At 38.2% G+C, this 27,704-nt stretch overlaps 1 protein-coding gene across 1 annotated transcript in view; it reads left to right on the top strand.

Annotated features, from left to right (window-relative positions):
• Positions 1–27,704, top strand: part of mocos (molybdenum cofactor sulfurase) — a 247,958-nt gene that overhangs the window by 189,806 nt on the left and 30,448 nt on the right. The window contains exons 7-8 of the mRNA XM_088601448.1: positions 12,404–12,520; positions 13,861–14,277. Of these exons, the coding sequence (XP_088457574.1) occupies positions 12,404–12,520; positions 13,861–14,277 (534 nt within the window). The remainder of the gene's footprint in view (positions 1–12,403; positions 12,521–13,860; positions 14,278–27,704) is intronic.

Below are 27,704 nucleotides of genomic sequence, written 5' to 3'. Positions count from 1 at the left end.
CCTTGCTCTCAACATTAGGTTTGTCAATCTGAGTTGATTAACCACTTTCATGATTTAAAAAAAATATGGTTTAAGGTAAGTAAGTCATCCAGACCATGCTACCCTGATAGGACAAGGTGGTAACAATAGGAAAAAGAAAAGAAAAATAATAAAATATAAAACAAGAAGTCCTTTAAGGAGCTTTTGTTTACATTTAAATAATCAGAGAACCCTTGAGTGTGTGAAGGATAATAATATATTTCATTATTCTGAATGACGCAGTTATTAGCTCATACTGCCTCATGGGTCTCAGCTCCTGGGAAGCCTCCTGTTCATAGTTTACGTGTTCTCCCCTGCATCTGTGTGGGTTTTGTACCAGGCTCTCGTTTGCTCTCACCTTCCAAATAGATGCTAGTTAAAAGGGAACTGCAAAGCTATTTTTATATTTTGGGGTTAGAAAGAATCAGCGTTGATGCTGATTTGAGTGCATTTCAAACCACAATAAAAATAAAATGTACACAGTAACTTCTAAAACCACAAATTTGCATCGCAAAATATACTAAATTTCCAGGTATACACATTGCCACATTCTGTGATTCAGAACTAGGCAATAAAGGTTGCAGTGATGTGATGCAGCCTTATACCATTTTAAACAAGCAGGCTTGTGAATACATCTCTTTTAATCCAATAGAAATATTGCTCTCGACTTTGCGATTTGTCGATCGAATGTCGATTTGCAATAACATGGCAATTTACAATACTTTCCCAAAGTTCACAATTATGTATATAGTTTTAAAATTTGTAAAAAAATGTTATACCATCAGTGAATTTATTCTCTTACTATGATTTAATAACAGGTCTGAAAAACTGGGACAGCAGTTGCTCTTTAAGTTAATTGGTGTTCCTGGTTTGTCCCTGAGTATGTGTATGAGCACCTGTGATGCATTGGCATTCCAGATTACCTCTCCTTGAGCCTTGTGCTTACAGCATGGCTGGTGGGTTGTCATCATCCTTACCAGGTCTAAGTGGCTTTTTCACAATGATTGGATGGATTTCTGAATGATTATTAGCGCCTATTTTAAAACAAACTGAGTAGGTTTCTATGTCCTTCAGAAAGTGAGCAGAATGCGATTTGCTGCCAGTGCATAGCTTACTGTATTTAACCTGGCATATTTATTTGATTTTGGGGGGAATCATGATAGAAAATTATGTGACGCCTACATGTGTAGAGATGTGAGAATATTTTATTTTTATGAACTCATTAAACGCTTCATGTGTTTAAATAAATGGCATCCTGCTTTCGATCCCTGTCTGTAGTGCTGAACTGCAGCAGAGATGGGAGATGGCAGTCAGAGTGCTTTACTGTAATTGGAGGAGTAGAGGGAGTGCATCTGTTAGACTTGTTGGGCAATAAATCACTTCTCAGGCAGCCAAGATTGGAAAACCTAAATCCCTGCAGCTAAAACTCTGTCACTCAAAATATAGAATACAGATTTCTATAACGTATTGTTGTGTGCACTGAGCAAATATAGTGGCCCTTCAAATTTTAGGTTTTCATTATAGTTAACTGATTTTGACAAAAAAAATAGCATTTAAAATCTCTCACCATCCTGTGTATCTTTTAAAAACCAGCAATATGCGAAAAGACAATTCCTAATGCAAGAAATTGTAAAGGGTTAATAAAGTGATGTTAATATAGCTGCTGTAAATACATGTAGTATTTAATAACATAGTAAAATTACACCCGAAGAAGGCTCCACAGCTGAAACATTTTGTTTTCTTTCTTCTCTTTTCAGCATGGAATAAACCTATTACTTGTTCCATAGTATAATTATGTTTCAAAATGGCCTTTTAAAGTACAATACTTTCAATTAAAAAAAGAAATGGGTGACAGTGCTCATTTTAAGAAATACGTGTACATTCCACCAATCACTTCCCAGATTGTCTCCGGTAAGGTAATTTAATCCTTTTGGTCAATTAGGGTTATATAAGGTATCTCACTAAAGAATCAGATGGAAAAACACACTGAATAATCATTATAGAAAATTGTTAGACAACTTCTAAAAAATGTTTTAAAAATTGTTAAAAGTGTATAAAAATGAATAAACAATGTGGCAGAATTTGTGCATAAAACTTATAAAAATATAATGATGTATACAGGTAGTAGTGAATGCTAATAGAGAGTATCATATGGCAAATGTAACAGTGGGAGAAAGGATTCTAAACATTTTTTTTACTGGCCTTAAAAATAGTTATCCCCACAAGCTTTTTAGAATTCTTCATTTTGATTATTTGTATGAAGTTTCAGGTGTTTCATATACACTGTAACTTTACTGCTGAATAGAACAAGGTATTGAGCCTTATTACAAAACTATTGTTCTTCCTTTCTTGAACAATTAAGTATACTTTACTCTGTTTATACCTTATAAAACTTAATACTATAATACATTAAGGTTACAAAGAACCTAAAAGGCATGGCCACTTGCATTTATTTTCCCAATATCAGTAAACCCACTGTTTCTCACTTACAATATATTATGAACTGAACACTGGAAATTCACATCTCTTCTTCCAAGCTTTCTTATTCTTAATGTTAGATTCCTGGACATTGAGTACCATTCTTCCTGTCTTGAAACAGCAAGTAAGGATGTCTTGGATGTTTAGTTCCATTTAGAATAGAAAAAGCATGAGCAATTAATGTATTATATTGGTTGTGTCGTTTGCTTCATTGAAAGAAGTGTTTATCTAAACAGAAAAAGAGAAAAAAAATGTCAGACATATTTTTCAACTTTCATCCATAACACTAAGATCTGTAATATCATCCAGATTAAATAACTGCTTATAGTACTTTTCCTCTCCAGTTACTAAGAATTAATGTTCCGCTGTACAGCTATTAAATTCATCCCAGATAATTTTTAATGTACTACAGCTTAATGTCAGCTCATCTTTTTCCTTGGCTGTAGCTTTCTGAGTGAGTGAAGCAGGTAACAATTTATAGCTGTGTTTGCGTGGCTGTTATGCAGTACTTTCAGACATCTAAAAACAGAAAGAAGATATATTTTATTATTTAGGTGAAATACTGTCCTAGAAGCTGTACTGTCTCAGCCTCAGGGGTTAAAATTCCACTAAGGTCCGGTTTGTAATATAAGGGTTCAAAAATGCTCTGAGCTCATTTTGTTAAGTGTTCCTTTGTTGCAGTATGATGCCTTGGAAAAGTATGAAGATTAATGGTAGATCTAATGGGTTTTTTGGCTAGATGCCTAACAGTAACCTCCTAAAAATCACCCAAGCAGCATTTTCAGACTAATTCTGTTGAAAACAACCATAAAACAAGAATTATGATGGCAGAACTCCATACTGATCTGTTGCTTGAAGCAGAACTGCTCTCTCTGGGAATGATTTAGTTACTTCTATCAGATCCCATCCTGCTCTATCACCTGAGATTATCTCATTATACAACATGCATACTAGAACTTGGCTAATATTTTATAACTTACTGCTTTAAACAAACCTGTTGATTTTTTCAGAGTGACAAAACCATTATGGATTCAGATTCCCTTAAGTCTAAATAGACAAAAGACTAAATCCTTTCACTACACATGATATCTAGTATTTACTCTAGATAAATATAAAGAAATCAATAGGATTCTGTAGACTTTATAAGGATCTCAGAGAACAATCCTTAGCAATCGTAGTTCGTAACAATTCTTCATATTTTTTGGACTGCTATTACTTGAAAATTCTGATGTTTAAATTGAGGCTGGTGTAATTTATCATGGAGGATACCTTTGTCTTGCTCCATTATACTACTGGTGCAATTAAAGTAGAGTGAAATAACAGCCTGAATAGTATGAATTGTACTGACCTGAAGCAGTGCTAGCTTGGACAATGTTAAGGCCAGGCTAGGGATGGCTTTATGCTATTTTACAAAGTCACACACATATAAAATATCAATGCTTTTTCATGTTTCTTCTTCTGTAAGTCTCTTATTTTCAAAATATTTCAGTGAATATACAATATAAAATGCTAGAATCAACATATTCTTTAGGCTGAACTGTGTGAAGTCTACAATGAATTTCTTTGGAAAACTTATTTTTTACTGAGGGAGTTTAAGGGGTCACTTTATTATCAGAAATGACATTTACCAGCTTCAGCCAATAAACCTTAAATACATATGCTTCATGTTCACTCAAACAAAAGCAATTTTCAGTGACTGACAACAGAAGAACGTGCTCTACTTAGTAGATTAGTTATGTGATTTCACATAAAAGAATGATTATGTTTTCTATTCCAATACTTGGTCATGTGTTTCTCCTTTTTGCATAATCAGGTGATACATAACCTAATGTCAAACACATTTACAAATATATTTGTGAAGAGAAGGCTAGGGTGCAACACAAGGAAGAGACATGGCTCAAATCTAAAGGACACTGATCAAATGGATATGAACCAGGTGGGTTGAGTGTATTTGCTATAGAAGTGGCTATTGAAGTGTCTAAGGACAATAGTCTACAACAGTGGTTCTCAAACTGTGGTACGCGTACCGGCAGTGGTACGTGGCGTGCCGCCAGGTGGTACGCCAAATGACCCTGGAACTGTGTTGTGTGCGGTGAAAAAATCGGGACGGGTTTTCATATTTTGTATTTTTATACGTGTCAAATACGCAGCCTACGTACTACGATACAGTGCGCGCTAATACTTCAGTGGACACAATAGATACTCTGTAATTCTATACCACTCTATAGGAATGCGTGCTACGGACGCAAGTGACCAATTGTATTTAAAAAAAGCTACTGCATCTCCAGCAAACAGGGAGAAAGGAGAATGTGCGTGATTTTGGAACAATGCCAACGTTGTAAACACAGGAATGCATAGAAATGCGTGCTACGAACGCTGGTAATCTTGTGAGCACAGGAAAGCGTGAAAAATAACAGAAAAATATTTAAGAACTGTTCTAAGTTAATTTGAGAAAAATACACAGAGCGTCTCTGTGTTTCTCTCCCATGCGCATTAAATACTTAAAATAAACACTGAAATAAAAACGGAAACGTGGAAAAATGCAAGCTTGCGGATTGCTAAAGCAGGTAATCCCCACACTATTATGTGTGGAGAAAAAGCTGCTGAACAGCTCGACCTGTTGCCCTAAAGAAAAGACACAGTCATTCATAGAATTATTGAAATGAAGGATTATATTAAAAGTACGCTGACAGAGCGCGTTTAGATGAGCAGATGTTTTTCACTGCAATTAGATGAGTCTGTAGTCGATTTGGCCAATTTGCTCGTTTCCGTTAGATACGAGTTTAAGGGTACGTCCCGTGAGGACTTTCTGTTCTGTAAGCCGCTACCAACAGGAACTACAGGAGAGCACATATTTCAGCTTCTGAATGAATTTATCGAAGAGAATGGCATCGACTGCATAAAATGTGTCGGAGTTTGTACAGACGGTGCTAGAGCAATGACAAGCCGACACAGCGGTGTAGTTGTACGAATTAGAGAGGTTGCTCCAGAAATTAATGGTTTCATTGCAACATCCACCGCGAGACCTTTGCCGTCAAGAAAATGCCTGATGATTTAAAATCTGTTAGACTGTTGTGAATTGTATCAAGGCTCGAAAAATTTATTCACATCTCCTTTGCTCGACTAAACAGGCTAACCCCTCTCACTGAAATGGTGCTTTTTTATTTTTATGTGTTTTTTTTTTCTGTAAAACACTTTGAGAAGCCACATTTTAATATATCAAACAAAGTTTATTATTATAATATTTATTATATGTATGTGTGAGTGTGTGTGCACATGCGCTCATGTTGGTCATTGATCATTTCTGGGGTTCCTATGAGATGATGACTTGTAGGTGGTACTTGGATACTTTGGTTGGATTAGGGGTGGTACTTGGTCCAAAAAGTTTGAGAACCACTGGGCTAGTCGAAGGATGAACTGTCCATGTTTTGGGTGCACCAGGAATCCCTCACAGTGTTGATCATTTAACTGATGCAATAGATTATTTTTTTATAATAAAGGAAGTGGATAGTTGAGTCCATCCTTTGTCCTACAGTCCATTCAGTTCCACTACTTGCTCTTGTGCATGGCTCAACGTAGAATCCTTGATATGATCATGTTGGAAGTGTGTTGTCAAAAGCTCCATAGTTGTCAAAGGGATCAGCACAAGATGAACTAATCCTTGGAGTCCTAGATCTGTATGGAGAGAGAGTAGGGGCAGAAGCATTATTGTTAGGGTTGGTTTGTGTGGTGACTCCTTTTTTTTTTGCATTTTCCCACGGCTCAGATTATTTGTTTAGTGTTTGCAGGTTCAATTATTCCCAATTTCTCCGAGGTAAGATCCCTCTTGGTAAACGGTTATGAGAGAAATAACTGATGTAACCAGGGAAAATCCCTGCCAATGATAAGACAATATTGTAGTTTTTGAATCACGGTGGCCCAGATGCTATAACTTTTTATTCTGAGTCGGAGATTCACACAGGCAGCTGTCAATGCATGTGACAGCAGGGTTCTGTCATTCCTCTACTCAAGCTGGTCTCACTACTGTTGTAACAGACAAATAAGTTCTGGATCCCGAGATGACATTTAAACTACTGAGTTTATTGCATGCAAGGAACAATAAGACCAAAGTATTGTTCGGAATATAGGTACAAAACTTCCAGTTTATAAAGCAAACTTCAGCCATTTCTGATGCAATTTGTTACCATGGTAATGGGGGAAGGACACCGGTGCTCGGACATTTCTCAGACCTTGACCACTTTTAATGGTTGGTTTTAGGTTTCCTTAGTTGGGGGGTCTCTTACTTGCATCTGGAATTCTTATCAGTTAACCCCCATCCCTGCCATAACTCAAAGCCTGGAATGTCTTGTGTCACAAGAAGTGCAGCAAGAAATCACTTAACCCCTACTTCACATCTTATATCTTTCTTCACTATGGGGATACCAAACAGAGCACACTCCCGGAGTAAACTAGTGTTTGGAACACTTGAATGTCCATTCAAGATTACTGATTCCAGTAGTGAACCGAGATTTCGGCATGGTTCTGCAATGAACCTTTAGGCAGCCACATGAGCATTTAATATAGATTAGAGACACAGACAGTGCTGATGAGAGAGCCCACATTTTTATAAGGCTGTTAGGGATGAAAGCTAGAGGACTGTGATTGCTGGTATCTTGGCCTCTAGTGATGAGTAACAATATCACAGTGAGAAAAGTAAGTTTTATCCACAGTGTCATAAAGAGTCTTCATCAGTTTGAAACCCAGGATAAAAGAGGTGTAAGCATAAGGGAACCTTGGAACACCTGGACACTAAGAACTCGTATGTGAGAATGCTGTTTGTGGACTACAGTTCAGCATTCAATTCCATCATACCCAGTCAACTGGTGACAAAGCTCAGGGGATTAGGTCTGTGCAACTCTGTCTGCAACTGGCTGCTGGACTTTCTTATCGAGAGACCACAGGTGGTGCGGATAGGCAATAAAACATCAACACTCACCCTGAGCACTGGAACCCCACAAGGCTGCTGTCTGAGTCCAAGGTTGTACTCCCTATTTACTCACGACTGCACAGCAAGACACAGCAACAACCGCATCATCAAGTTTGCCGATGACACCACTATAATAGGACTGATCAGTGATGATGACGAGTCCACTTACAGGGATGAAGTTGTACAGCTGCTTAGGTGGTGTCATAGCAATAACCTGGACTTGAACATAAAAAAAACGAAAGAGCTAATAGTGGACTTTCGGAGACACAGGCCACACACTCACAGCCCACTCAGTATTGATGGAACGGAAGTGGAAACAGTCACCAGCTTTAGGTTTTTGGGAATTCACATCTCTAAAGATCTAACCTGGACTGTGAACACTGACTCTATCATGAAGAAGGCTCAGAAGCGCCTTTATTTCTTGAGGTGCCTCAAGCGATGGGGGATGCCAATACATGTGTTGGTGAACTTCTACCGCTGCACTATCGAGAGCGTCCTCACCAACGGGATCACCGTGTGGTATGGCAACACCTCTTCGCGAGAAAGAAAGGCACTGCAGAGAATGGTCAATATGGCCCAGAAGATCATCGGCTGCGGTCTCACCGAGATTAAACAGCTCTATGAGGACCGCTGCCGTGGTAGAATTCTGGCCATCACAGAGGACAGTCACCACCCAGGGCATGAGCTCTTCACCCCACTGCCCTCAGGCAAGAGATATAAGAGCATACGGACACTTACCACTAGATTCTTCAATAGCTTCTATCCACAAGCAGTGAGACTGGCGAACACATTTAGCCATCCCCCTCGGACCACACCTACACCATCACCATCTACATCATTGTAATTTATTTATTGTACGTCTCCAGTCATTGTTTACACGTCTGTATTGTTTACATTCAAACTGTCTGCATGTTTACTTGCACATTGGCTATTGTTTGTTTGTACATTGTCTTGATGCACTGTTTGCACTTTGTTTTGTTTTTTACACTTGTTTTGCAATCGAGAGACTTTCTGTAAGTAAGAATTCCATTGTACCAGTACCGGTTACATATGGCAATAAAGTTCAAGTTCAAGTTCAAGGAGTGGAGAGATGTAGAAAGAGATGGAGAAAGAGCACAAGGAAGAAATTTGTAACAGGCAAAAGGACCTTGTTCAAATCAACCCCTGAAGACCAGATTCTAGTTAAGTATCTGAAGTATTTAAGAGAGCTTGCCTTCTGTTTTTTAAGGAAACTCCTGATTTACTTTATAATGAGTCCCCAGGGTAAAAATGTTCTCTAAGGTTCAGTGGATGCATTTATTTAGAATATGGTCTCATTCACTTTGGAGCATCTGGATTTATAAGAAGAGAGATTTACCTCTGTGCTGTATTCTATGTTTCATTTAGGACACAAATGTATCTTTTGTTGGCCTGTTAGGCGTTATACAGGAAATGTGAACACAAGGTTGTAGTCTGGTTGTTCCAGTTTGTCAGAATTTAGGCCTTTGAGGCATTTTAACTTGTATGTTTGTATTGTATGTTACTAGATTTCTATAATTGTTCATAAATTTATCACAGTTTACTGGTTTTTTTCTCCTTTACCAGAGCTGTACAGGAGAATAAAGATCTCAAGTGCGTCTAAACAGGTATATGCTTGGCATGTTTTTTACAATTTGGGAGTTATGTTTATGGTACTTAATTATTGATTATCCAGCTCAGTGTTCTAAAATTTCCTTAAGCCCTGTTTTTTTAACAGTATTCACAAGGCTTTTCTTACCATGGGTTCAGTCTTTTTTGAGGTCTGTATCATCTCAGTATTCCAACAAATGCACATGTTTCAAAAGCTGGGATTTCCAGAAACAGCTCTAAGAGGGAAAATATAGTAAATGTTTCATCTTGTTGTATCTGAGAAATCAGTGATGCCCTAGTTCATCTTCCTAGAGCAAGGAGAATAAACACTCAGAGTTAACTACTGAATATAGGAGTGCAGATGTAGCCACTCAGTAAAGTACTGCACTTAATACTGTCACACCACGACCTGTCTTGGATAAAGGGGTTAGAAAATATATAGATAAAAATATTATGTCTTTTCCTTTAAGCTTGGAATTAACCTTTACGTATTCCATTGCAGCCAGTTTATGCAACACAGCTCCATACTTCTTTAACAAACATTTTGTTTATCCCAAAGGCTTAATAATAATAATAATAATAATAATAATAATAATAATAATAATAATAATAATAATACTGCTTGTGAGCAGTCCTTTTATCATCAGTGAGTGGAAATCTGTGAAACTGTTAAAGGGGGATTTGGAAAGGCAAATGACTGTATTGTGAAAATTATAATTAACCCTGGCATAAACCTCTGTTTAAATGTGCACAAGTCTGCAAGCATGGCTACTGGCATTTTTGTGAAAATATTAAATTAAGATGAATGTACATTAATTAAAATAAATTACGGTGTAAACAATATACTGTAGTATATAGTACATAAAGTAGATTGCTCAATACACAATTGCAGGAAACTCTAATTAAGATTTAAATTAACAAATGAGTATGTTTTAGAAAAGGGGCTAAATTATCACACCTAGAAGAGTCTTTGATTTTAAATTTAAACTCAGATTAAATATTAGTTTCTTGAAGCTTTGTTCTTTGAGCCACAAATTGCATATACAGTTTGCAATTTTCCAATTAGTATCTGATTTTGTTTTATTTGAAAATGTTCTAGTTATGTTTTGTTTTGGTAAGAATTTGGTATTTTGGTAAGAATTACGTAAATCTTTAATTTTCAGAATGTTTTTTGGGGACAAAAAAATTGAACGTTTTAATTCAGAATTAAGCTTTTGTCTTTCATTTAAATATACCATACACAAATTGAAATAAATTAAATCATGAAGGGAAAAATGCAAGTAACTTCAGTCTCTGTATTTGGTCAACGTGCAGCACCACATTGATGTGCGAATAATTAATGAGCTCAGCTTAACCACAATCCTTAATGCAAATAGTATTAAGGCAGCTTCTGCTTCACAGGACACCGTGTGTCTAGTCAAGATCCACATACTGAAAATTAATAATATAGCCAATCTGGACAATACATTTTAAAAATACAAGGTATCCACACAGTTCTGTAATATAGCTGTTAATTTCTGTCATCTTTTAGGAGGATTTCCTATTTAGAAGCATTCAGTTATAATGTTCTAGCAGATAAATATCTAAATATGCAGTTCCTTTTCATACTGACCAGGATTACTATTTGCAACAACTCTTAAAACTAACCTGTTTGAGGGTAAAACTAACGAAAAGCTTTACTCCATCCTGAAAGATTACTTTAATATCACAACTCCACTCATTTATTTTCTTTTTTAGGGTGTTGGTAAATGTTTTGCAATTATAAACCACTTCTTCTTATGTCTTCTACTGTTCTAAATACAGGTGCCAAAGTTTTTCATCATACTGAAACCTACTGTACAAGCTTGCTGTCTGATTGACCTTCACTGTCAATCAGACATGCTTCTAGAATCCTTTCATGAGCTATATCTCTGACCTGAGAAAACCAGTTCTCATTGAACTGCAACTGTTGGCTACAGTGGTCTTATGATGCATCTTTCAAGCTAAATAGGATTCATGCACATCCAAGATGCAGATGATTGTTGTATTGTCTGATTTGACATCATTATGCTAGCAACTGGGAGTAAAAGTATGTTCTGTACCATCTCCCTTCCTATATTCTTCTTTTAGACTTTCTCATGTGGAACTTTACAATAAAAACTTTTTTTTTTACATTAGCATCAACCCAATGAAAATTTACCTTATAACAGAATCACAATCAGAATTGCTTTTATTCGCCAGTTTGTGCAGGTACAGGAATTTGCCTTTGTACATTTGGAACCTGCTCAACACAAAACCCACACAGGTGCAAAAGAAGCATTAACATTACTGACATAGTTAATATTGGACAATATACAAAAGATGGAGGAGTAAGGTGCAACTATGTAAACATGTTGGGAAGATGCACCAGTTCTTAACCACAAGATATTCAAGATGTATGAACTAAGCAGTAATAATAGTTCAAAGTGTTTTCAGCTGAAACGGGGAGTTGTTGGGGGAGGATGCTGGTTAAGTAAGGATATGGCATTGGGAAAGAAACTGTCCAGGTGTCTGTTGGTCGGACCACATGCCAGAGGTTAAACTCTATACAGTGATAATCAGTGTATAGAGTGGGATAGATAATATAGAAGACAATGTAAAGTTAACAGAATAGAAAATCCTTAGGGAATCCAAATCTTTTCATTTATTAAAAAATGAAAAAAACATCTACTTTTTTCTGTGTCAACCTGTAAAACTCCTCCATGATTTATGCTTTGCAACTAACCATTGAAGTACAAACAGATTTGATCCAAGCTGTTGTTCTAGCATGTATACAAAGCTGCACCCCAAGAGATATTAAATCTGTGCTTTCCTTCTTTAGTGTCATGTTTGATTGACATCTCTCTGATTTCACTGGCTTTAAACTGGCTTAAAAATGCAGTGAAATCCCAGTCTTTTTCAAATCAAAGACAGACATTTAAAAGATGGTACAGGTGATATTCAAAGCAATGGATCTGAGTAGAGTTTGCTATTAGACTACACATCTTGCTGATCTTCATCATCATGCATGTACCAATCTGATTGTTTGGGCTCTGTCATTTGTGTTTTTTTTTCGCAGTACAGTGAAGCAACAGCAAACTTGCAATGCCACATGGCTTGAAATTTGGTTCCTTTTGTTTTTGTGCCTTTGGACTTTTTTTCAGAGAACTTACAACTTACAAGATGACCTGCTCCTAAAAGCAGTCTTAAACTACTTCAGTTCAGGGACTGTCTGCATCATATATTAAAATATGTCTCTTAAGACATTGCTGAATCAATCCCCTTCACACATACTTAACATACACCAACAATGCAGCTTTGTGTTTTCCCTTTCAGGTGGATAAACTCGCTAGTCTGCATAGCATCCAAGTCCGCACAGGCTGCTTCTGCAACACTGGAGCCTGCCAGCGCCACCTGGGCATCAGTGACCAGGAAGTGCAAAACAATCTGCAGGTGAGAGAGCAGAGGACCGCAGGACACTGTCGGATTTTTAAAATGGCTATAACAGATGTGAGAATATAAAAGGGTTAATGAGGCAAAAAGAAATGATCCATTCAGGGTAGCAATTCTCTTCAAGCTGTTAAGTGAAAACAAACAAAAAAGCAGCTTTTTTAAAAGAAAATTGGGATGTCCTCTACATTCCCAGTTCTAGTGGCAAAATACGCTTCCTTCTCCATCACCAAAACCTTATTGTACATGTAATGCAATGACCTAGATTTAAGTAGGGTCACCCTCTTTGAGCAGTGGAAAAAAACATCTCACATACACAGGAAACAAAAGGTAAAGACATCACAATTTTCTTCAGAGGTTCAAAAAGTTCCTTCACAAATATGCATAAAAACTAGAAACAAATATGCAAAAGCACTTACATGGACAACAAATCTAAAATTCTCAAATAACCACATTCTCATCATTTAAGAACATACATGTAGGAAAAGGTTATACACAAGAGGAGGCCATTTGGCCCATTTGACCTCTTTGGTAGTTACTAGCTAATTGATCTAAGAATCTTGACAGAAACAAGGGTATCAGTATGAACAACTTTGCTGGATAGTTTGTTTCATACTCCTATAATCCATTGCATAAAGTGGTTGAAGTTAGGTACCTCTGCTCAGTGTTACCTTTTCTAAGCAATAGATGTGAGAAGACAAAACTTCCCCAATCACACCTCAGGCTATCAATTATCACCAAAACAAGCAAAATATTTAGTCCGTCCTACTCGAGTTCTGTCCATCAATATACAATACCCATGCCTTCACAGTATTCACATGCACAAAATATACCCCTCATTAAATTAATTGCCTCATTAAAATGGTTTTAAAATGTATTCCCAACAACCTTCGATATACCCTAGTTGACTTTCAACAGCACATTTCATGATAACCCTGGAAACCTCAGCAATAAAAGTACAAAAAGGTAAGCAAGACTTGTAAAAGCTAATGAACTTTCATGATAAATTAATAACATTTTCCTTCTCAGCATTCATAGACACTAGTAACTGTGTGCTGATGGGAAGCTCTACTTTTTTTTTATTTTACATAAAAAACAAGGAGCACTCAAGGAACATGACAAGACTGTAAATAACATATGGATAAAATATGAAAGATACAAAAATAGTGCAGAACCTGTCTTGTGAAGTAATAATAATAATAATTGCTTATACTTATATAGTGCTTTTCTGGACACTCCACTCAAAGCGCTTTACAGGTAATGGGGACTGTTACCCCTGTCATCTCTTCTTCTATGAAACCCACCCACCCTGCTGGAATCTCCAATGATTTTATTTTTTCCAGGCTGGCCATGTCTGTGGAGACAATGTGGATCTGATTGGAGGGCGACCCACTGGCTCCGTTCGGATCTCTTTTGGCTACATGTCGACCTTCCAGGACTGCCAGACCTTCTTGAAGTTCATTGTTGACTCTTTCGCTCAACAGCCAGTCAAAATGGATAAAGACAGACTGAAGAGGTTAAGAACTTCTCTGCCGGCAGAAAGCTTAGCATATCCCACACTTCCAAATCATAATGGCCCTCTAAAAGTTCAAGAGGAAGGATCTGAATGCAGTGGCTCTGTGAAGACACTGAGCATCTCTGCTCAGCGTGGGGAAAGCAACATTCCTAGATCTGGAGTTGTGTTCTCAAGGAGTGCGGAAGTCTCTGGAACTCTAACAAACATCTTCCTTTATCCGATCAAGTCTTGTGCTGCAGTAGAGGTATGTGCCTTATACAGGTATGTGTGTTTTTAAAACCTGATGTGGGCACTCACTTTAAGCTTTCACATTTATTGGTATTCATGTTCATCTCTTTATTTCAAGTATATATTGCAGTGGTTCACAATCACAGAGTGGTCACAGAGGAACACTGTGTCTTCTGGTTTTTGCTCCAGTTGAGTTCTTAATGACAGGCTAAAATGTTTGAGTTTTTTTTTTGTTTGGAGCATGATTGTGTTTTTTTCAGGTCAAATGAGATTTGTAATTGGAGGTCAAATGAGATACGTAATTGGTATCAACCGTGTAAAAATTTCTGAGTTTCAGGACTGCCATCATTCGTATGTGTTGCCTGTAATGGAACACGTTAATCCTTGCAGAAGGAAAAAAACCTGTGATGGTGAAAGGGGCCAGTTAAAAGCAAATATTACTGGAGGTGATTGTAAAAACACAGTACTGTTTTCGAGGAAGTGTTGTCCTCTGAGATAAAGTAAAAATAGTGACAAACTCTGCAGTGAGAAAACTTAAACTTTCCGAGTCTTAAAACATTTTAAAGAGAAAAAAGGCTATTGAAATCACATTAATTTACTAGCTGATTAAAGGCTTTGGTTTTCTAATGACAGTGGCTATTTGTATGTATCTTGTTTTATGTGAATGGTTCTTTAAGATGCATTTTTGTTGGTAATGAACTTGGAGTAAATTAGGGCCACTCTAGATCAGAAGGTACTTAATAAATGCTAAACTAGTTTGGTGCTTATTTGGATTGTAATTATAGTTAACAGCTCCTACAAGAGTGCTAGTGCCTGAAGCCTCTTAGTACCATCTATCCAGGTCATTAAGGAATTCAAAGATAGCAAGTTCTTCTACTCTAGGTGTTAAAAAGAACCTTTTTGAAAGGAAAATAAATTATCTTTTATAATTAGTTTATAAATTTTGCATTATACTGTATATCTAGGGATTATGTTTAATCATTTTGTTCCGGGAAGGGAATCAAATTGAATTATACTCGCAAAGGTAAAGATACCTGTAGATAAATAATAAGCTTTAAAATTTAAATATAAAACAACATGAGTTGATAAATACAATTCTAAGACCAACAGTTTCCTCCTGCCTAGGGATGGGCAGCTCTAGTTCTCAAATGTTCTGAGGATTCTCTTATCTTAATTCTACTTATGATCTTGTTCACCTAATTGAAGGAATCATTTGGATAGAAAGTCAGTTTGAGGTATTTTTTAGGTCTTAATAAGTTGCTAATGTTAAAAGTACCTACTGTATAGCAATTGCAGGTTGATGGCTTTGTAATTGCAGGGTTTCCTAATCCCTTTCTAATACAAATTAACATGTAAAACACATGGATGTATGACATATTTTATCTCTAAAATATATTGAAATTCATAAATGTTTTTCTCGTACTTAAATTCAATCTTTTCTTATAATGATTACCTAGTGTCTATTTATCTATATTACTATGCAAATATGAAAGGTTTAAAGGCAGATACAGTGTTAGGTTTTAATGTGTTTTATGGTATTTTTAATGACCACAAGGAGTCAGGAACTCTGTTTCATGTGTCATCTGAAGGACACTGCCTTTTTACAGTATAGTGTCCCCATCACTATACTGTGGCATTAGGAGCCACACGGACCACAAAGTAAGTGCCCCCTACTGGTCCCACTAGCATCTATTCCGGCAACAACCTTATCTTTCCCAGGAGGCCTCCTGAGTGGAGCTTTGAGTGGAGTGACCAGAAAACCACTATATAAGTTTGTAAATATAAATAAGGGTGGAGTTAGTGTGATGCATTTGTATAAGACAATAATTAATGGGAGACATTTAACCAGTTTCAACCAGAATGGAGGTGAAAATGTAAAATAAGATAATCGTCATCAGTCGTTGTCATTTATTTTCAATTTTCATCAGTGGTGACATTAACCTAGTCATCAACATACAGATGAAATGCAAGCCTCTCTCAAAGATGTTGTAATGGTGTTATGAAACAATCCAAAGAACAGAAAAGAATGCCAGAGAGGAGCCCTGATCATTTAGGTCCTCTGCAGCATATCTCTGTGAGGAATCTGGAGTATTAGCTGGGGTTTGCAAGTCCCTGATAATTAAGTCCTTAAAACCCATAATGTGGGTTTTTGTGGCTCAGAGAATTGGAATATACAGTATGTGATCTGCAGTCTTACAAACAGACAAATCTCAAGCATAATGCAGCTTCTGCCTTGATGTGCTGGTGAAGAGCTGTAAAGCCACTGGCGCTCTTGAATCAAATTTTAATTAAGCAATTAGTATGCTTGTAAAAAGCAAGTCAGACAGGGAGACAGAAAAAGGGGAAAAAAAGAAGCATGGGATGACATCTCAGCCATAGAGACATGCAACAATCAAGAAGCAACAGGGTGACGATAAGGATTAAAAGATAGTTATTTACATTAGAAAGAAATGTTATCATTAAAATGCATTTGGAACTGAAATATGATATTTAAATTTTGCAATACCATTTGAATCATTCCTCCTTGAAGATTTTAATTACTTTTTTCATGTAATAGTGCCACAAACCCAGCACAGACTGGTATTAAATAATGTATAATGAAGATAATATACAGTCTAAGCAGGTGCAGAACAGTGTGGTTTACATTACACTTCTGTTGTTATCCTGTGAGGCTGAGCACCAGAAATTGAACTGAAGGTCTGTATTGATGTGACAGAATAAACATTGGAATTCTGCATACAAACATGTGCCATGTTACTTTTCATAGTTTTGTATCTTTTAACCATTTAAAATCGTATTACTAGTGATATCTTCTCTGAAAAGATTGATGTTATTATTCCCTTGGCTTAATGTACAGTATGTACTAGCCTAAAACTACTGTTTCAGCCTTCTGAAAAGCAATCTGAAGATAAATATGGTTAAATATGTACAGTAGGTTTAGAAACTTGATCACACACTGTGAGTTCAAAAAAGAGCTTTAAAATGAATTTCTTTCATTTCTGCTCATGGCCTAAATTCTTTCTAGCGCTTTCAAGAACTTACACAGACATAAATATATACAGTACAGTGTGTGTATTAAATGTGACAGTTCAATAAATGAAAAGGGTTTGACATTGAACATATACTATAAAAAGTACAGTATATTGATAATGAACAAGTAACAGGTTTATTCCATGCTGAAAAGAGAAGAAAGAAAACACAACGTTTCGGTTGTGGAGCCTTCTTCAGGTGTGAGAAAGACAGGGCAGTAAGCAAAGGTGATATAGTGGGAGAACAAAGGCTGGGAGAGAGGAGGAGCGAGGAGCGGGAGCAGGAGACAGAAAGAGAGGCCAATCAGGAGGTATGAAGTCAGGATAGGTGAAGAGAGGTGTGAAATGAAACCTACAACGAATAGAGAGAATTTAGAAGAAAAGTAGTCTGTCATTAAGAGAAGGGGAAGGTGTGATCCTAGCTGCAGTATAATTTAAGTTTCTGTAGTCTTTCTGATGTATGAGTTTGGAAAACCATCTTTGAGAACACAGACGGAGAGATTAGTGTGATCATGGCCATCAGAGGTCAGAGGTGAAATGGGAAACAATGGGTTTGGAGAGATCTTTAATCTTCACAGCCCTAACATGTTCTCTGAAGCGGTCTTGAGGCTCCTTCCTGTTTCTCCAATGTAAAGGGCTGGGCATTTACTGCAAGAGATACAGTAAATAAGGTTGCCATCTGGATGATACGGAATTGTCCTGAGGGGCCTTGAATGAGTGTGGTGTTAGATATGTACTTGCAGGTGATACAGCAAGCTCTGTTGCAAGGGAAAGTGCCTGGTGTGGATGGTTGCTGAGGGCAGTCAAAGGAGCTGTGAACAAGAAGGTTATGCAGATTAGGTGATCAGGAATATAAAATGATGGGGCGGTCAGAAAAGAGGGCCCCAATGGAGGGATCATCCTGTAGGATGGAAAAGTTGTCGTTAATAGTCCTGGGGATAGGAAGTGTGTTGGGTGGTAGGGAAGCACCAAAGGAATACAGTTGTTACGGCGGGAGTTCCTGATTGAGTTGATGGTCCAAGGGGTGTTTTTGGCTTGGGCGAGGGCCCTGTCAATAACACTGCTGGGGTATCCTCTGTTGATGAAAAAGGAGTACATTTTGAGGGCTTGGTTCTGGAAATTGATGTCATCACTGCATAATTGTCATAGCCAAAGGAACTGTCAAAAAGGGAGATCATTTTTAGTGTGTTTGAGGTGAAATGAGCTATGCAGGAGATAGCTGTTTGAATCTGTGGGTTTGTGATAGACTGAAGTAGAGAGTCGGGGGTAGTTAATGGAGAAGTTGTTGTCTAGAAACAGAAGAGTAGTGGAAGATATATTAACTGTATATTTGAGGGACGGGTGGAAGTTGGTGAAATGATGCAGAAAGTGCTCAAGCTGGTCATTACAGCATTTGATGGCACCAACACAGTCAACAATGTATCGCTTGTAGATATCAGGGACATAGCCAGTGTACGAAGTGAAGAAGCGCTCTTCTACCCAGCCGACCAAAATATTGGCATAGCTGGGTCCCATTGTGGTGCCCATGGCGACTCCACTGACCTGTTGGTAAAAAAGGTTATTGAATGAGAATGCATTCAGTGTGGGTGGATCAAGCACCGTGCATTTGTCCAGCGTGTGCTTGAGGGCTGTAAGGCTGTCGTTATGGGGAATGATGGTGTAAAGAGATGTGATGTCCATGGTAAAAATGTAGCTTTCAGGGCCCTGAAATTTCCCTTCAGGATCAATAAGGTCTTATCTTATCTATCTATCTAAATTGGAAATCATGAAAAAGGAGCACGTGGTTGATGTCCTTGATGTATGAGGGAAGACCTTCAACCAGCGGTCTCATGAGGCTGTCGAGAAAGGCTGAGATGTAAGTAGTCGGACAGTTGCATGCTGATATGATGGGGCATCCAGGGGTGTTCAGATTGTCGATTTTGGGGAGGAGGTAAAATTAAGATACCTGCGGATGTTCAATGATGAGCTGGTTTGCCTCCTGAGGGAGCTCCTGAATGCTGATAAGAAGGAAGATGTTGAATACCGCTTCCTTTTGGTAGTCAGTGGTAGGATCCTGTTGAAGAGGGATGTACGCAGAAGTGTCAGTTAGTTGTCTAGAGCAGTGGTTCTCAAACTTTTTGGACCAAGTACCACCCCTAATCCAACCAAAGCATCCAAGTACCACCTACAAGTCATCATCTCATAGGAACCCCAGAAATTCTCAATGACCAACATGAGCGCGCGTGCACACACACTCACACATACTTATAATAAATATTATAATAATAAACTTTATTTGATGTAGCACCTTTAAAGGTGGCTTCTCAAAGTGTTTTACAGAAAAAAAAACATTAACAACAACTAATAAAAAAGCACCATTTCAGTGAGAGGGGTGAGCCTGTTTAGTTGAGCAAAGCAGATGTGAATTAATTTTTTGAGCCTTGATACAATTCACAACAGAGTCTAACAGATATTAAATCGTCAGACATTTTCTTGAAGGCAAAAGTCTTGCGGTGGATGTTGTAATGCTTACATTAATTTCTGGAGCAACCTTCGTGCAACTACACCATTATGTCGACTTGTCATTGCTCTAGGACTGTCTGTACAAACTCCCACACATTTTATCCAGTCGATGCCATTCTCTTCGATAAGTTCATTCAGAAGCTGAAATATGTGCTCTCCTGTAGTTCCTGTTGGTAGCGGTTTAAAGAACAGAAAGTCCTCACGGGACGTACCCTCAAACTCGTATCTAACGTAAACTAGCAAATTGGCCAAATCAACTACAGACTCATCTAATTGCAGTGAAAAACATCTGCTCATCTTAACTCGCTCTATCAGTGTACTTTTGATATAATCCTTCATTTCAATAATTCTATGAATGACTGTATCTTTCAGGGGGAGGGGGGCTGCAGGTCGAGCTGTTTAGCAGCTTTTTCTCTACACATAATACGTGTCAGCTCTTTTGCCAACAACGCTCAGTGTATTTTTCTAAAATTAGAACAGTTCTTAAATATTTTTCTGTTATAATGCTTTTGTGTGCTCAGAAGATTACCTGCGTTCGTAGCACGTATTTCTATGCATTCCTGTGTTTACAACGTTGGCATTGTTCCAAAATCACGCACATTCTCCTTTCTCCCTATTTGCTGGAGATACAGTAGCTTTTTTTAAATACAATTGGTCACTTGCATCCGTAGCACCCATTCCTATAGAGTGGTATAGAATTACAGAGTATCTCTTGTGTCCACTGAAGTATTAGCGCACACTGTATCGTAGTATGTAGGCTGCGTATTCGACACGTATTAAAATACAAAATATGAAAACCCGTCCCGATTTTTCAACGCACATGACACAGTTCCATGGTCATTTGGCATACCACCTGGCGGCACTCCACGTACCACTGCCGGTATGCGTACCACAGTTTGAGAACCACTGGTCTAGAGGCTTCAAAGATATATAGGTCCTTCCGCCACACATCAAAGGCTCCTCCTTTGTCCGCTGGTTTGATGACGATATCATCTCTGTTGTGCAGAGACTGGAGCACCTGAATTTCTCCTTGGGTGAGGTCCAGAGGGGGGCCGGAGGGGGGAGTCCAACAGCTCTGTTTAGGATTAATATTGTTAATGATATCAATAACAGGATTATTGTCAGCTGCCTGTGAAGAGGAATCGTCAGCAAAATGTGCTCTGAGACGGATCCTGCGGTAAACGCGGTTGAGGTCGACCATGATCTGGGGGATGTCCAGCTTCCTGGGAACTGGTACAAAACTGAGGCCTTTGCTGAGGAGGGATGACTCATCCTGTGAAAGGGAAAGGTCAGAAGGTATAGTGACAACAAGGTTGGGATTGGTGAAGGTGTTCGAGGTGTTGATGGTTTTCTTCTGTAGAAGATGACTGAGTTTTTTATCCTTCTCGGTAATGAGAAACTGGTAGAGTTTGGAGTTGAGAGATCTAATGAGTTTTGTTATAAATAATGCATTTTACATAATACATGCATATTACATGTGGTAATAATAGTGTACAGTATATTATTATTACTTTAGTAATTCCATCATTGTAATACAATACTGTATACGAGAGTATACAAATCTTGTGAAAAGCTATGACAGTTGTCAAGCCCTTTTTTTGATCCAATGATTTGAGAGTATTTTTCTAGAAGACCAACCCCCCCATGAGAAAATAGATTTTCAAAAAGGGATCTGTGTGCAGGAAAATTTTCACCAGGTAAAAGACACTTATTCTAGTGGAAGAGATTGCAATGGAGTACAACTTGTTTTACTTTCAGCCTCAGTGTGGACCAGGAGAGCAGGCATTTATTGCTACTGTAAAACAGACAATCTGAGGGCAGACATTCACTTTGCACAACCTTTTCCCACTGCAGTTAACATGGCTGTGTGTGCCATTTTTGACAACGTGATCGAAAATGAAATGTGTTGTCAGGTAATTTATGACTTCAGCTAATTTCATGCGAAAAAGCAGACCCTGAATATGAACAACTGTTTGGTCAAAAAGGATATTTTGACATGGGATCCGTATACTAGGGAACTTTTTGAAAGAGCTTCCTAGTGACATGCTCCTGAAAGAAAAAGTCTAAAAGTGGAGACCTTTTAGTTTGACAATGATGAGCCCTGAGAGGATTGGCTTGATATTTACCTGACAACTGATGGAAGAGATTAATTTTTTTGGCTCATACAGATTTTTTCCTGACATTTTCTGTTCCTCAAGAGGATTAAGAACTTTTTAAAGAAAACACTAATTCTATACTTTATAACGAGTTTTAAGAGTTCCTTTCAGTTTTCTGTGGATTATTTTCTACACTTGAAATGTAAAGGGTTACTTTTTTAACAGACACATTGTAGAACCTTATTCTACTGATGTAAGTCAAAATGGCAGAAATATTGGTGAAAAAATGGTCTTTTGGAGGGATGAAGACTTCTGTACCAAATTAAGCCACCTAAAAATAAGGATATTCAGTTATGCATTATGTATTCTAACGTGAATTGTGTCGAAATGTTAACTTCTACAGTATGTATAAATAAAATAGTAGTTTTATTTTTCATTAATGAGAGATTATGGACAAATGTTAACATAATGCATGAATAAACAGCTATTTAATTTAAAACACAAAAACATTTTAAAGGGTCTTACAAGCATTTTGCATCAGCGAGGTGTTCACTATTTCTATATCTGGTGACACACTAGCAACTGCCAGTTCTACATCTAGTTTTAATGGCTTTACAGATACTGTACCTGTCTGCATCAGCCTGGTTTACTGGTGTTGGCACATAAAGCACCTGGGATGCTAATCTGAACTATTGCCTCCATAAATCCGTTTCACCCTTTTGGATTTTTTCTTGCTGGTACCAGTTGATGCTGTGTGACCTTTCCAGATCTAATATCTGAGACCTCGCAACAAGCAATTGTATGCAAATTCAAATGTTTTTGTATTGTCTTTTCACCTTTGAGACACGCTGCTAAGTGGACTGTGTGGGAGTGGTAGATCAACAGAGTTGCTTTCCAGCAAAACTAGTACTACTACTAATAATAATAATAATAATAATAATTATATTAATTGCTTACACTTATATAGCGCTTTTCTGGACATTCCTCTCAAAGCGCTTTACAGGTAATGGGGACTCCCCTCCACCACCACCAATGTGCACGGCAGCCATAGTGCGCCAGAACGCTCATCACACACCAGCTATTAGTGGGAAGGAGAGGAGACTAATGAAGCCAATTCATAGATGGGGTTTATTAAGAGGCCATGATTGGTAAAGGCCAAAGGGAAATTTGGCCAGTATGCCGGGGTAACACCCGTACTCTTTTAGAGCGACAGAGAGAGTCAGGACCTCAGTTTTACGTCTCATCTGAAGGACGGTGCCTATTCCACAGTATAGTGTCCCCGTCACTATACTAGAGCATTAGAACCCACACAGACTGCAGGGTGAGCGCCCCCTACTGGCCCCACTAACAATGTTAAAGTCCATTTTTCAGACCTCCCTTCTGTACCAAAATCAAGGGCCATTGGAGCATCTGACCATAAAGTTTAGCCTTTTGGTGTTTGGACACCAAACTAAAATCCAACTCTGAGTTGATCAAGTTATTTCTGGGGCATCATATTCATATGTTTTCCATCACATAAAACATTAATTTAGCAGGACCCCTGTAATCAACAGCACTGCCATACCCAATAAGTTTCATATAAAACTGCCAGATTGTTTAACGAACGGTCTCTTTCTTTTAACAAAGACACCCTTTTGGTTAAGAATTAAACTCCCAACAGTTTGCAGAGTGCTCAAAGCTGTTTCATCAGAGGCAGCAAAAAGTAAAACATTCCTTTGGTTGTTTCCTCTGTCAAAAACTGTAAGAGATCCAGATCTGCACACATGAGGACATGCTGACCAATGTATGAACACTTTTCAAATGTGTCATACCGATGAAAATCAATGGCTTTTAGAATTTTTAAAGACAGAAGTCACCGATAAATCATGTGGGAAAAACAAAATTCTCAATCTGTACTTTGCATCATGTAGGATGTTTGCATTGAAGTCACTATCAAGTAAATGTAAAGTTACTTTCTTCAAACCCATGCAGACATCTGTCCATTAGTAGTAAGAGACCAAGACATGCTTCTGCTCTTAACCTAATGCCCTAATGCATTAATCACTCAGCTGCCCCAGCTGACTGTTTATAAAAGTCTAAAACAAGTAATATTGCTCTGAACTCTTAAAGACCCTAATGATAAAATTACAAAAGGAGTGAGAGAACTAAAAACACACTCACTCTCTGCTCAAGACTACAAACAAGGATACAGGAAAGAAGGACATCCTGAAAAATCAGTTGAAATCATTGCATCAAATATGGGGTGTGGCACCTGTCAAAAGGTTGATGAGATATCTATTATTACTCTGGTCCCATTTAATAAAATGTGCTATTAAGGATTGAACCTTTATCAATTTAGATTTCATTTTAGAAAGTACCTAGTATCTAAATATCTAGAGTCACTGCCTGAGTAAAGCCTTCTTCTAAATCAGACTCAGTCTGTTGGGTCTTTTTCTTTCTCTGATTACAGTGAATTGTCTCATTTAATTTAGATCAACATGGACATGAGTTATGATCGCTGTGTGATTTAACCAATCAAGGGCTAATCTGTAAGGATTTGCTGTCTTTTCTATGTTTGGCCTCTATTTAGCTCAGAGGGCAAAGTATCTTTCCCAGTACTATAATAATCAATGAAATTTTAGCAAAGCAGATCCAGTAATTCAGCTCTCCCATCCACAGCATACAGTACATAGTTCTCCTGAGATTGTGTAGCTGGCAGTGGCATCTCATCTTAAAGAATACACATAGCTACATATTTAATTTTTTTCTTTTCATTATAGGCATGCATGCTCCATTAAAAGTACAGGCTTAAATGCAAAAAATATTATCTAAATGCTTCTGAATTCACATTTTTGTTTTCATGTTTATTCTTTAAACATTATTCAATTGCTTCTAGCTTTTAAGGCTTCCACTCATACTTGAGTGATGACACAGAAAGCAGAACAGTGTCCTCCAGCCCCTGTGTCACATCTTAGCTGAGACATTGATTTCTGAACAGCTGAGCTCTGTCTAGGCATGTACAGTACACATGGCGTAAATGATTTGCAGCTGCTCAGGTGAAAACCCTCACTTGTCTTTTGTTTAGTCATGACTAGAATTAACCTCTATTGATCTGACTGGTGATCAGAGGGCGTATAGTAGACTGTATCCACCCCCTGGACCTTCAAAAAGAAGCACCCCATGCTTTACACTAAAATAGGAGATTTAGATCTATAAGTTACCCTTATAGAGTTTGTTGATTAAATGCATTTTAAATTACATTTACAAATTAAATCATCTACTATAAAAAATCAATCCTGCTGGGAAGAAATTATGCCACATGTTTTCTGTATGTCAATTTTATGTCAGAGACAATTTATCCTTGGGAAGCATCATGTGTAATAACAATACAAAGCTAGCCTCGGTTTATTTTTATTCTCCCTAGCAGGGTATAACAACTGCTCTGTTTTCTAAGTCTAAGCTTAGCTTGTGCTTGTGAAAGCAGGTTGTCTCATTGCATAATATTTAAGAAATGCATAAAACCGAGGTCCTGACTCTCTGTGGTCATTAAAAATCCCAGGGCGTTTCTCGAAAAGAGTAGGGGTGTAACCCCACCATCCTGGCCAAATTTCCCATTAGCCTTTACCAATCATGGCCTCCTAATAATCCCCATCTATGAATTGGCCTCATTACTCTGCTCTCCTCCCCACTGATAGTTGATGTGTGGTGAGCGTTCTGGCGCACTATGGCTGCCGTCGCATCATCCAGGTGGATGCTGCACATTGGTAGTGGTGGAGGGGAGTCCCCATTACCTGTAAAGCGCTTTGAGTGGAGTGTCCAGAAAAGCGCTATATAAGTGTAAGCAATTATTATTAAATTATTACTCTTACATATTGTCACAAAATAGAGGGCTCAGGAAAATAGAGCTGTTAAAATGTATCCGAGAAGTAACAACGTGAGGTTGCAAGTTCTTTATATTCTCTTCTGGTAGAAGATCAATAATTTAATAATTATAATACACTCCACTCAAAGCGCTTTACAGGTAATTGGGACTCCCTTCCACCTGGATGATGCGACGGCAGCCATAGTGTGCCAGAACACTCACCACACAACAGCTATCAGTGGGGAGGAGAGCAGAGTGATGAGGCCAATTCATAGATGGGGATTATTAGGAGGCCATGATTGGTAAGGGCCAATGGGAAATTTGACCGGGGTTACACCCCTACTCTTTTCGAAAAACACACTGGGATTTTTAATGACCACAGAGAGTCAGGACCTCAGTTTTACATCTCATCCAAAGGACAGCGCCTGTTTTACAGTATAGTGTCCCCAACACTATACTGGGCCATTAGGACCCACATGGACTGCAGGGTGAGCACCCCCTGCTGGCCCCACTAACACCTCTTCCAGCAGCAACCTTAGTTTTTCCCCAGGAGGTCTCCCATCCAGGTATTGAGCAGGCTCACACCTGCTTAGCTTCAGTGGGTTGCCAGTTGTGAGTTGCAGGGTGATATGGCTGCTGGTATACCTCAGAGTCAGAATTTGGACAAAGAAGCAAATATTTATTAACAAAAACCATATCAAAACTACACAACAAAAAATGTTACACAACATGCACCAGTTACACTCTATCATGTATTTACATATACAGTATGTTTTCAGAGGCTAATGTTCTACAGATGCAGAAACTCAGAATGTGAACTCTAGAACCTGAAAAAGTAGTGCAATAAAATGTACACTGCAAATGTTTTCTGAGATGTGAACTTTCAAGATGTGAATGGCAAACGACACACCCTCTACCTCAGAATGTTACGTCTACATATTGTGACACATCTGGTGGGATACCATGAGGAGATCATTAAATAAGATACGTGTAAACACGCTCAATAACCTAACCCACAGAAACTGAAGCCTAAGCTATTCCTTGAATTAGAACTAGATTTCTGCGAATGTCTGCTCTATGTAAACAACTGGGCAGATAACATGCGTACCGGCTTCAAAACAAAGTTTCTTCTCAGAACTCACATTTCAAGTCTATTGGCTTATCATTGTCCAATTGCTCTCTTATCCCAGTGATACTATGCACTGACAGAGGTCAACAGTCCTATGAAAGCATCAGTGTCTAATTAGCTAGGTAACCAAGAGCAGCAGGTCATCCCTCACAGCTTTCTAAGGACTTTGTTTCTGACAAGAACTGCCATCTTGTTGGAACCTAACATCCTATCTCAATACATAATTACTTTATACATGTAAGATGACCAGGGGAAGGGACATCCATGCTTAATATACATGGATCGACCTGCTTAATAGACTCGACATAGACCTAAGCAAAATGGCCACCAAGAAGAACCAGCTGACCCGCATATGGAAAGGGCCTATTCAGAGAAACAATGAGACACAGGTGAGCCTCATCGGGAAACAAAATTTAAATGCCCCGGAAGTGGTGAACAGGTGGGGAAGCCAGTGAGGTGAATGCGTTTTGGAGGAGATAGAGGAATCGGGTTGGTGTTTACGAAGGATTGAAGAATTACGGACTGACGAGAGGAAAAAGGATTACGATTGTGGCTCGGATATGGCACAAATTTGTGTTGCTTTACGTATTTTGGAACTCGAATAGATTAAGGATTGAGAGAACAGATTACGGACTGGATTTGGAAGATAAACAGACAGAAAAAATGGAGAAGAACACCTGGAATTTTTTTTTAAAAGTGTGGTGTGAGTAACTTATCTCATTTACATAAACGTTTCCCCCGGCAACACCACAATGTGTATACAGTATATTCCCAATTCACCACCACTGCTCAGTACAATATTCACTTTACTGCACCCGCTGCACAATTCCACTGGTCAGCCTCATG

Source organism: Lepisosteus platostomus, chromosome 12, assembly GCF_059453375.1.
Source record: "Lepisosteus platostomus isolate fLepPlt1 chromosome 12, fLepPlt1.hap1, whole genome shotgun sequence".
In the NCBI taxonomy this organism is placed as follows: Eukaryota; Metazoa; Chordata; class Actinopteri; order Semionotiformes; family Lepisosteidae; genus Lepisosteus; species Lepisosteus platostomus.
This window is presented reverse-complemented; position numbering and strand designations above follow the sequence as displayed.